Source organism: Salvelinus fontinalis, chromosome 1 (genome assembly GCF_029448725.1).
Source record: "Salvelinus fontinalis isolate EN_2023a chromosome 1, ASM2944872v1, whole genome shotgun sequence".
Taxonomy (NCBI): domain Eukaryota; kingdom Metazoa; phylum Chordata; class Actinopteri; order Salmoniformes; family Salmonidae; genus Salvelinus; species Salvelinus fontinalis.
The window spans coordinates 51844784-51857330 of record NC_074665.1 but is presented as its reverse complement, the minus strand read 5'-3'; the positions used below and the strand labels follow the sequence as shown (position 1 = coordinate 51857330).

The 12547-nt window shown below is 40.6% G+C and overlaps 1 protein-coding gene across 1 annotated transcript in view; it reads left to right on the top strand.

Annotated features, from left to right (window-relative positions):
- Nucleotides 1-3910: 3910 nt before the first annotated feature.
- The window catches only part of LOC129857418 (E3 ubiquitin-protein ligase NEURL1-like), a 75640-nt gene continuing 67003 nt past the window's right edge, over nt 3911-12547 (top strand). Inside the window, exon 1 of the mRNA XM_055925652.1 lies at nt 3911-4558. Within this exon, the coding sequence (XP_055781627.1) occupies nt 4444-4558 (115 nt within the window). The 5' untranslated portion in view covers nt 3911-4443. The remainder of the gene's footprint in view (nt 4559-12547) is intronic.

Here is a 12547-nt window from a genome sequence, read left to right as displayed (position 1 = left end):
CCTCAACCTGCCTTTTTCTCACTGGACAATTCTGATCTCCCGCACCATGAATTAACACACAAAACCTTTTCCACCGATACTACACATTCATTTGTCTCATGTCCTCCTGCACACATAGGAATCTCCTTCCTACACACTGCTGTTCGTCATAGAATTGGAAATGTATGGCAAAAGAGTATACCCACTTCTTCAGGCACCACTACACCACTGGTAATGTTATAGGTAATTTTCCATGCTAGTTTTAAGGGTATCTATTTAATTATCTTCAAGGTTGTTTTTGAAATCCATACTTTTTGTTGACTGATTCAGCTCATTTCAAAAGCGTGCCTAAATGGCATGCAGTGCAGAGATATTTATTCCACTCCAGGCCATGTTGTCCAACATGTTTACAATGCTCATCCTATGATCAGAAAATGCCCAATCATATTTTCAAAGTCAAGTGATGTTAACAATAAATGTCATCGCCACAGGGGTCTCCATCCCACATGAAAACATCCTCCAAGTGCACTGTTATTCTCTTTTTATTTCATTTCCTGAGTCAAGAGTGTTTTGTGAACTTTCTTATAAATAAACCGCACAATCCATCATCAGAAGTCAAGCGAACATATTGTCAAGTAAAGAATGGATACATTTTTCTCTGATTTCCATTCTGTCATTGTGCTTTGGATGACTATTGACAACAACAGCTGACAACAACTGGGCAGGCAAAGGTGGCTAAAGATATGCTGTTTCTGACAAACTCACCTGTCAGTCAAACACATGTCTAATTAACCAGTATGTCTTCAACCAGTGTATTAATACCACCGCTGCTGCTAGCCAAGCTACATACAGTATCTGAAGGCTGGCTTGTTACATGCATTATGTAATGGCTGAGGTGACAAAGAAAATTCTGAGAAGTGCCCATTGAGAGCCGGGGCTGTGATGATGTCAACTTGGCATGGTTGGACCCAGACACTGCAGAGCAGACCTACACTGTAACAAGTGGCTGATTTTCTTTGTCAAAAAACCAACAAATCACTCCCATTTTCTTTGGGAAAAATGGTAACCAGGGCTCATCACTCCTACATTTAATGATACAAGTCTACAAAAGCATGTGTGTGCAGCCTACCTGACTTGATTACTGGTGTTCACAACACAGCTCTGCTGTCTTGGTATCTTCAATAATTTTATTCAGTTCCAGCCCGCAGCTAGCTGTCTATGGGCATCGTAGTTGCTATACAGTCAAACCTGTCAAAATGCATCAGTGTTAAAAATGGGCTAACATGAGCATAACAAATCCCAAAGTTGTGCACCATTTTTAGTAACATTTGGTCAGTCTGGACCATTTCTACTAGGCTACATATAGCTTAGCAAGGTATATACCTGACACAGTGAAAGTGCAACCAATATCAGAGCTTGTGCGGAGGCCTTTTTCCATATATAGACACACCCTATGATTGAATAAAATAAACTATATGTAGGCTACTGAGCTTGTTTGATGCTTTCAGCACTGCGATTAAAAATTAAGCCACACTAATTATTAGATGGAGCCAGAGATCAGTATAGCCTAACCAGAAAAAAAAAAACTGTTCCCGACCCTCCAACTGCCCGCTGGTCTTCGCAGATTCTGCCATTATGCTCCTACAGTTGCAGGTAATAGGCTACACCAGCGATAGGCAACCTTTTCCATTTAAAGTGCCAAAATATCATACAATTTCTACTGATCTGCGTGCCAGTTTTGATTTTCATTAGCACATTTTCATGGAACAGTTTCATTTATAATAAAGTCTTCATATCTCAAAATCAATACCATGTGGTTAATCAAAATTATATCTAAATGAAAATTATACAAATCTAAAAGTAACTTATATTGCCATTGCCAATATGAAAAGATAGCCTACATAAACCAACAAATAAAAAGATTGCAGCCTCCTGGTAGAACATATACTGATAATAAATATCCTATAAATCACATTGGCTACGCACTATTAACTTGGTCCAGCTCGATTATGCTAGCAATCTTGCAACATTGTATAAAATATTCTGGGCCCTCAGAGTTTCCCACATCAGTGAGCTCCGGACGGACAGACAGACGTCTAGCTCTAGACTATTTGCCCAAGAGATAAGAAGTAGTCAGTTAGGCTTCATTTATGACGTTTTCACCGGCTCAGAGCATGACATTTTTTCCCCTTTCATGTTGAGTGGTTATTGAAAGTGAAAGAGCTGGAAATAGTTTTCAAATTGACAATAGTTCCTCAATATTGCCTTTCTCAATAGATGTAAAAACAGATTTTGTACTCACTGTTTGAGGCGAAGAACGATTACTTTGAGGAGTGAAAGTGATTTAAGACAATCAGAAATAGTATCAGCTCCCCAAATGGGCCCATTTACAGGCCTATATTTGCAAGACATTTACAGGCCTACATTTGCAAGCAGGCCAGGTAGCCTAGGACTACTTTTATGCGTAATCAGATGCTTGTCTTTACTCAAGATTGACAGGAGCGCTCCAAACAAAAGACAATTAATAAATTGACAACTCGTAAATGGAATGGACAAAAAAAAGCTCACAAGTGTAGCGTAGGTTGTGCGCTCTGCAAACAACGTGTCCATTCCTACAATGACAACGGTTAAGACTGTAATAATAATACATATATTGAATGCAATAACAGAAATGACCGTAAAAAAACAAAACATTGTAGATTATAAATTATGGGAATGAACAGTAAATGTGATACTGGTGTGCCATCCCCGCGGCCTCCACAATTAATTAGTCCACTGAGACAGGCGTGAATCAGACAGGTGTCTCGTGTGCCATACATTTGTTTTATATATTTGCCACTGCTCCACTAAAACAATCTTGGTCGACCAACAGCCTATCAATCAACCAGTCGACTAAATGGGGTCAGCCCTATTAACACCTGATGCAGGTTTATATTTACACTGTTCATAGACACATTGATTTGTTAATTAATGTCTTCATTAATATCAACCTAAAAATGTAAGCTACACGAGGCATACAATTGACATGCATTGTGGCTGGTTTTATCCATTCAACTTGTGCAGTAGCCCAACCATTCGCAAGATGGCGGTATTATTCCTTTTACTTCGTCTTACGTCCGACTTTAATGTGCACAGCCGGGAATAAACTCGTGTACCCCTTGGACTGGTTCTTACATGAAACATCCTCCATTCAGGCTGCAAATGCATCAGTTTCCTCCTTAACTCGGTTGAATGGCTCGTTGGTGGAAAGAAAACTGTCAAAATATGTGTACTGTCTAAATAAAACACAATTTCCACCACCATGCTAGGGTGGCTAATGCTACTTCCTGATGTTGTTCAGCCAGGGGTAAGCAACAGTCACGCACCATCCGGAAGTTGTCTGAAAATCCGAAAATGGTGGTGGAAAATTGTATTTTATTAACACATATTAATATTTTGGCAGTTGTTTCCACAGAGCAGCCATTAAATTGAGTTAAGGAGGAAACTGACGCCTTAGCAGCCTGAAGGGAAGACACACTGGGCACATACATCAGTTCAATGTTTAGATTTAAATTTGGTTGAGTTGTCAAATAACGTGAATTCAAGGTGAAATAAAAAACAAATCACCATGTCATCGGATTTAGGTGAAAATAATACGAAATTCCATTGTGTTGATTACTTTTTGCAAATCCAATCAGTATTCCACGGTGATTTAACGTCATCAACTTGATTACCTGTACCGGCATCCACCTGTATATATATATTTTTTTACTGCTGCTCTTTAATTACTTGTTACTTGTATCTCTTATTCTTATCCGTATTTTTTGAAACTGCAAAGTTGGTGAGGGGCTCGTAATTAAGCATTTCATTGTAAGGTCTACTACACCTGTTATATTCGGCGCGTGTGACTAATTAAATTAAATTTGATTTGATTATTTTGGTTGAAATGACGTAGAAACAACTCAACCTGTTTTTGCGCAGTGGGTATGATTTACGACGCCGGTCACTGGGGGACAGGAGTGTATTGCTGGCTGTGCACATTACTCAGACGTAAGATGACAAAATAATAATAGGGCCATCTTGCGGCAGTTTGGGCTACTTGCGCGGGAGATAAAAGTAACTTGGCGGAGTTTCCATGCATTTTTCAAAGCTGTGTAGGTCATCCATATTTCCTATAGCCTGTTTCCTTCCTCTCAATGCATAACAACTTGTTTTGGGGCGGGCTAGGTTTGTTTATACGGTCATTTTTTCGCGGACCTCAAAAGGAGTTGGAATTCTCCTTCGTTGGTGATATCGATAGCGTTGATGGTAATTATTGAAGCTTCACCTTATGTGATTTTACGCTGCGGTGTGGTGCTGCTATTGTATCCGATCTGTGTCGGTCCGATGTGAATCGGCTTGGACAGCCACTACTCTCACGGAGGGTTAAGTGTTAGGACTTCTGTGAACGGGAGAGAACGAAATCGTGAATTATCTGATTATGTTATGTTGACAGCCAAGGAGCGCATGTCTCTGAATTTTTGGTCTAACAAACCCAGAGAAGAGGAACTTGCCTTGTATTTAAACATGGGAGGTCAGATAACAAGAAATACCTTGTACGGTAAGGATATTTTATATTTGAGGGGGAGGTATATTCTACTATAGATTGCAAATATTTAGTAATAATTAAATCGTTGCTGATGTCAGAGGCTACAACGAAAACCTTGTAGCAGAAATGGCAAATCGAGGATGATTATATATTGAGAGTTAAGGGTCAGTAATGCACACATTTGGAAAGAAAGTCTGCAAGAAAATGAGTGGAAGTGTTATGAATACTCAAGCTATGACTTCATGTGTAAATTGTATGTAAAATGCATGCAAACGTTATCACACACTTATAGCAATACAATATTTTGTTAGCGCAGAAACGTGAATGTAGTCTAGATCAAGAATGACATTCGTATTTGCAATTTGGCTGATGGTATTTATACTTTCGTGAATAACACTTGACTTTGTTTCCCCCTTAGGCCTACTAGCTCTGACAGATAGCTACATACTAAGAGAAGAAAATGTACTTACTATGACTGAAATGTGGTTGTCCCTAACTATCTTAAAATGAATGCACTAAATGTAAATCGCTCTGGATAAGTGTACTGCATGACAAATGTACATTCTCTTATCGCTACATTATCTTTGGTTGACAAGTTGTAATTATACAGCAACTGCCCCTTAAAACCAACTATCCATTAGGCTGTTTTCCAATGTGGCATAGATATGAGTCAGAAACATTTATTCTACCGACAAATTTACTGCAAAGTGTAAATAGGATAATTTGGTCGTTTTTAGACTTGTTTGTGACCGCATCACAACGTAAATGAAGGGCTTTTTTTTGTTGCGTACAGCTGGCAGCACACAATGAATAATACATTCGGAGTGCAGCTGCACGTGACCTGATCATATTGCCTTTGGTACATTTGGGTTAACTTGGAATATCCCTATGGGGCTAGTTAGGGACCATCGGTAAATTTACACAGTGACTTCAAACCAACTATAAATTGTGTGTGTATATATCTCACAACAATTTTACTGAGTTACAGTAAATCAATTGAAATAAATTCATTTAGGCCCTAATCTATGGATTTCACATGACTGGGCAGGGGTGCAGTCATGGGTAGGCCTTGAAGGGCATAGGCACACCCACTGGGCAGCCAGGACCAGCCAATCAGAATATTTTGTTTCCCCACAAAAGGGCATTGTTACAGTTAGAAATACTCCTCGGTTTCATCCTGGACAGCTGGATGTTCTCAGAAGATCCCGCAGGTGAAGATGCCTGATGTGGAGGTCCTGGGCTGGCGTGGTTGTGAGGCCAGTTGGACGTACTGCCGAATTCTCTAAAAGGACATTGGAGTTGGCTTTTAGTAGAGAAATTCACTAAGGTCTCTGGAACAGCTCTGGTGGACATTCCTGCAGTCAGCATGCCATTTTCACACTCCCTCAACTTGAGACATCTGTGACATTGTGTTGTGACAAAACTGTACATTTTAGAGTGACCTTTTATTGTCTCCAGCTCAAGGTGCACCTGTGTAATAATCATGCTGTTTAATTAGCTTCTTGATTTGCCACACCTGTCAGGTGGATGGATTATCTTGGCAAAGGAGAAATGCTCACTACCAGATATGTAAACAAATGTGTACAACATTTGAGAAAAAAGCTTTTTGTGCATATGGAAAATGTCTGCAATCTTTTATTTCAACTCATGAAAAATGGGACAAACACTTGTTGTGTTTTTGTTCAGTGTACAAATATTGAAAGCATTTAATGAGATCCAAAAGTTGTGCAACATGAAAATATTGTCTAATTTATATTGTTTCATTTATTGACAGTCCCTAACTATCCCCTGAGATAGGCTTTCCAAAGTCAAACCAATTTAGCCATGGTTGCACACCAGCTGGCTGAAGCTAATTGGTGAAATAATTCGGCTAACTCTTCCCACCTGCGAACACACAGACACCCACATCAAACCACCCCCCACAACCAACTCACGATTGAATTCAGTCAGTTCTTGATGGAGCAAATCTAACCCCTTTATTCAGGCTACTTTTGGCTAATGTTCAGGATAAAAAATATGCACTTATGTGATGCTGTTTAACCAGTCTTCATTAAGGGGAGGCTATTCTTGTTTTTTAAATGAAATGGGGTAGATGCCAATTGTTTGTTTTTATGTTTCTAAATATGAGATTCACTGGCAAAAAAGGCACATCTCTTCTTCCATGGGCATTGTGCGTGGCACTTCCGCTCTCAAAATCTATGCTATTATCAACTGCATTACCATTAAGACCTACTTTTTGTGGGTCTTAAAACCGCTCGCATTTCTTTTTAAGGACACACCTCAGATATTGCTACCCCTCCCACCTCAGCACAAGCGAGCTGATGATAGACAGGTTAATTGCCGAACCTGGCATAAGGGCTGGGAAATGCCAGTGAGCCAATTTTTACAATGATACTTGCGGCACCTTAGCACCAGCTGAATGTAAAGCCCTTAATTTGACATTGAATACAATATGTTTAATTGATTTGTTCTGACTTAATTTAAGACCAATGTTGTATATAGAGAACCATTCAACATTGTTAAGTAGCCCAGGGATAGACATTTGAATTAGGCTTGGGCAGTATACTGTATACCGAGGTATGTGGAAAAAGCCACGGAAGGGTTTTTCAATACAATGAACTATTTCTTTGAATTTGTTTTTATACATTTGAATATTTGTCGCTATGTTAAGTAAATACCTGCAGTCAATTTGTACAATACGTTCACATTATCATGAAGCGTATGGTAGTTTGTTTACAAGCACACAACGAGAGTCACTCACTGTAGTGCAGCGTGTGCCAGGGTGATCTAATTACAGTATGTAATTCACAACTAGATAACTGTCTAAAATGCTCTGCAGCTGTGCATTTGGTTTGCTAATCGAGTAACTATCTAGCTAAGTGGTTAGCTTCTTCCAAAATCAAGCATTCGCTTGGTAACAGCAGAGAATCTCCTTCTGGATCAAGAGCCTTGCTGGCTAATATTTGTTTTGTGCGTACAGCAAACTGTGAGTAGCATTTTTTGAGTTACTTGAATAGTTTAGGTCAGAAACTGTACAAAATGTTTGCAATGCGCTCGTTAGCATTCTCTATGGGATTTTACATGTACTTGTTAGCATTGCTAACCTTCGGATTACAGTTTGAAAACGGCACCCCTTTTGTTCAGTGCAAGTATTACCGAAATATCCTGGTATGGCACAAGCTTGGTATGAAGGTATGCCAAGCTGTATACCGCCCAAGCCTGATTTGAATACCTCAAGGCATTAGTGTATACTTTAACAAATAAGGATCCTATGACAGTTCAGCCCAAACAATTCATTAGATTTCTATTGGCAGCCACAACCTAAAAGAGTTTCACAAATAAACAAACTCTGTAAAATTACATTTGGTTAATTTCCTGATAAGATGTCCTCTTCAAATTATGCTATATTTACATTCATGGATCTGGATACGGGAGTGTTCACCCACCGCACAATATTTCTGCCTTTAAATTGAAGCGGCTGCAAATAGCCTGTAGTCTTAAATGCCTCATGATGCTCTGTTGCCAATATTAACACAGAAGGCTGCTGAGGGAAGGAAGGCTCATAATACCGTTTTAAATGGTGTGAATGGAAACCATGTTTGATGTGTAAGATACCATTCAGTTTATTCCGTTCCAGCCATTACTTTGAGCCCGTCCTCCCCAATTTAATGTGGCACCGGCTGCCTGTGCTGCCTAATTGATTTGTTTCCTGGGTAGTCTGAAAAGCTCTTGACCCCTAGAAGTTATGAGCCGAGGAGCAAGAATAACTTTCTGTTCCTCAGGGCATGTGTCTAGATTAGGCTATGGACACACACACACACACACATTTACATGTGCACAGACACACACTCACATCTTCACACACACGTATCTTTTATTAGGCATGCAAACATTCTCTCTTTGTTGATCCTTAGACATTTTGCTTTTCAGGTTAGTGTTGAACTGCTCCCTCACAATTACTAGTTAATCATGTCTGTAGGTTGGTAAAGGACTGCTATTTGTGACTGATTTGTTAATTTGACAATCAGCTAAATGAAAGTCAAAAAAGTACATGAGGTACATATGCCTCATTCCCACACATTTGTCTGAAAAATGCATAATTTGGGATGATCTCACCAGAAATATCTCCATGATAACTCGGTGTCCTTGGCATTGTTGTAATGATTTGACGAGAGATGGGGGGGGGGGGGGGGGGATTAGGTTAACCAAGGGGAGTAGCCTTACTGTTTATTTAACGCTTAGTATTTTACAAAATGGCAGATGTGAGAAGTAGATTTGGAGTCAGTTACAGCGGTATTGAAGGATGTATGTGTACGAGCCGTTTATTACCCATGATGCATTCTTTAATTTACTACAAGTCAGATACGCCCCACAGTAGCTTTGTAGTAGTTTTTCAACCCCTGTTATACACATTCATGTTTCTGCTTGTTCAGGGAAATGTATACAATATGTTTTTGGGATTTATATTTGCTGCTTCCTCTAACATGCCCCAAGCTTTGAATAGCACATTGATTGGCAATCCTATTTTCTTTCTCTTAGTCATTGACTTTGTTTTTCCTGATGACTGCCTGCAACATGTTCATAAAGACAGTCATTCATGCAGCCTTCATGCAATCAATTAAACATTAGGCACATCCAGAGATGTTGGGTTACACATAAAGCTAACTGCTAGTCATCCTCACCATCACTAACTACTGTGTCGCTTTCACCATCTCTCTGACGAGTATTTTAGCAGTCTTACGGTTCATCACCAATGTTAATATCCTGGCTACCTTTTCTTGTTACCTACCTTCTCAAGGGCCTTTGGAATCATGCATTTCACATTCATTAATGACTCATTCATTTTCTCCCACTTGCAACTATTGTATGATGAAAACGTAACGTCATGACTATAACTTACTGTTCACTGAAAGAGGGAAACAAGGTGCAACATTGTTGGTAAAGGATTTACAATCACGCCTTACAAGGCCAATTAAATTTGCGCCTTGCTGGAAGCCCCACCTTCCGCAGGTTATAAGCATGAGGCTTGGATTAATTCCTTCAATTTAATACTGTTCTTCACCGATCACAGGAACAGGTAGGGGCCAAACAGTAGTTATAGTCATAACGTTACCTTCCAGTCAGACAACTTTGGTACAACATCCCCCCCCAACGAATACTAAATGAAATGGCCCATGGCCTGACCCTGCAAGATTGTGGTGGTCTGGGTATTACACACAAGGTGCTCTGCTTAGTGAATTTCTCCTGCTCCAGCTGGAGAGACGCTGGTAAGAGTGCCTGCCGTGAGCTGGATTAGCTGGGGGATGCATCTTTCATGATCATCCTGCGGGGTACAACTGACACCATGGGAGCCTCCTGACAATAATTGGGGGTCCCAACCCTTGGCCAGGCTCTGTAGGCTCGACGGGGACACCCAAAAGGACTGATTAGGCTGTGAGATGCGTGGCAGGCGTAGGCACTGGTGAAAACACACTGCGTGACACTGATGAAATTGGGTTAATCAGAGGCAGAACCTGGACACCCCCTATGGGGATAGTGAATCGCGCATTTCTAACTCGAGACCCAGTAACGGAATGTTCTGAGATGGAGTCAGAAAGTTTTTTTTTTCAGTTTCCTATGAAGCCTTGAGACTGAGTATGGGACACCAGCATGTATGTGTGTAACACTGCTTGCCACCAGCCTGTTGACTGTAATAGCCGGTGGCTCGTGAGCATTCTGAATTCATAGACTGAGATGCTTACTAGGGGACATAAGTCTTGAGCGGGGCGTAAAGTCCTGACCCCTTTCCAGATCCAGGAAATACCAGCTGTGCCAGCCGTCCTGTATCTGACATAGAAACCACTCTTATTGCCCGCGACTGGAGGATATTCCCCCTCTCAAAACGGGCACAGAGGCCTTGAACAGTCGGTGTGATTACGCCGCAGAAGCATGGGGGATGCGCAACAAATTTCAGACGGTACCCCGACGTCACTGTTCGCATGATCCAGAGCAACACTGCGCATGTGTGCCATTTGGTTAGAGCAGTCAGGTGCCATCTGAAGGGGTGCCACATTGTGGACTGGGAGAGATTTGGTTATTTTTCCCTTTACATCACTCTCTAGCACCATGTGTCAATGTGGAGAAGGGACAGTTCATTGATCCCACTAGTGGAAGACACAATGCTTCTGACACTCATAAACACTGGAACATTGGGTTGACACAACTGTGTTTATGCACCAAGGTTTGCCTGAAGCCTGGTCTTATCTGGGTCCGGGGCTCCGGCAATCAGTGATGAATTCTGATTGGCAGTGCCTCTTGGGAGTTCTTCTGTCACAACGAGCCTCACCCGGTTTAGGCAGTAAGATGCGTCCCAATAACCAGCTGCCACCCAGCGCATTAAAAATGGACCCAGTGGAAAACCTTAATTATAGCAGTTTTCATACCCATCAGTCATAGGTACCAGTGCCACAGCACCTTTTAACCCAACTGGAAAAGGGATGGACAGCTCTGAAAAACTGACCCCCTTCTGTGGTAACAGACCAGTGAATCGCAATTTAATCTTATTCCTAGGAATGAAACCAATCGCCTATAGAAACCCATAACCTGTATCACTAAGCACCTCATAGGGACTAGTGAGTTACAGGCAGGAATCAGCAATGAATGCCAGTAATGACCCACCTATGGGAAGAAGTTCCCTCTTGGAGACAGAGAGCGAATCTTCCAACTGGAGGTCGACCGATTTATGATTTTTCAACGCCGATACCGATTATTGGAGGACCAAAAAAAGCCGATGCCGATTACTCAACTTTTTTTATTTTTTAAAGAAAAAGAGAAGGAAAAATATATTTTTTACATTTATTTATTTGTAATAATGACAATTACAACAATACTGAATGAACACTTATTTTAACTTAATATAATACATAAATAAAATCAATTTAGCCTCAAATAAATAATGAAACATGTTCAATTTGGTTTAAATAATGCAAAAACAAAGTGTGGGAGAAGAAAGTAAAAGTGCAAAATGTGCCATGTAAGAAAGCTAACGTTTAAGTTCCTTGCTCTGAACATGAGAACATAGGAAAGCTGGTGGTTCCTTTTAACATGATTCTTCAATATTCCCATGTAAGAAGTTTTAGGTTGTAGTTATTATAGGAATATTTCTCTCTCTACCATTTTTGTATTTCATATACCTTTGACTATTGGATGTTCTTATAGGCACTTTAGTATTGCCAGTGTAACAGTATAGCTTCCGTCCCTCTTCTCGCTCCTACCTGGGCTCGAACGAGGAACACATCGACAACAGCCACCCTCGAAGCAGTGTTACCCATGCAGAGCAAGGGGAACAACTACTCCAAGTCTCAGAGCGAGTGACGTTTGAAACGCTATTAGCGCGCACCCTGCTAACTAGCTAGCCATTTCACATCGGTTACACCAGCCTAATCTCGGGAGTTGATAGGCTTGAAGTCATAAACAGCGCAATGCTTGAAGCATTGCGAAGAGCTGCTGGCATACGCACAAAAGTGCTGTTTGAATGAATGCTTACGAGCTTGCTGCTGGTGCCTACCATCGCTCAGTCAGACTGCTCTATCAAATCATAGACTTAATTATAACATAATAACACACAGAAATACGAGCCTTAGGTCATTAATATGGTTGAATCCGGAAACTATCATCTCGAAAACAAAATGTTTATTCTTTCAGTGAAATACAGAACCGTTCCGTATTTTATCTAAGGGTGGCATCCATAAGTCTAAATATTCCTGTTACATTGCACAACCTTCAATGTTATGTCAAAATCACGTAAAATTCTGGCAAATGAGTTCGTAACGAGCCAGGTGGCCCAAATTGTTGCATATACCCTGACTCTGCGTGCAATGAACGCAAGAGAAGTGACACAATTTCACCTGGTTAATATTGCCTGCTAACCTGGATTTCTTTTAGCTAAATATGCAGGTTTAAAAATACACTGCTCAAAAAAATAAAGGGAACACTTAAACAACACAATGTAACTCCAAGTCA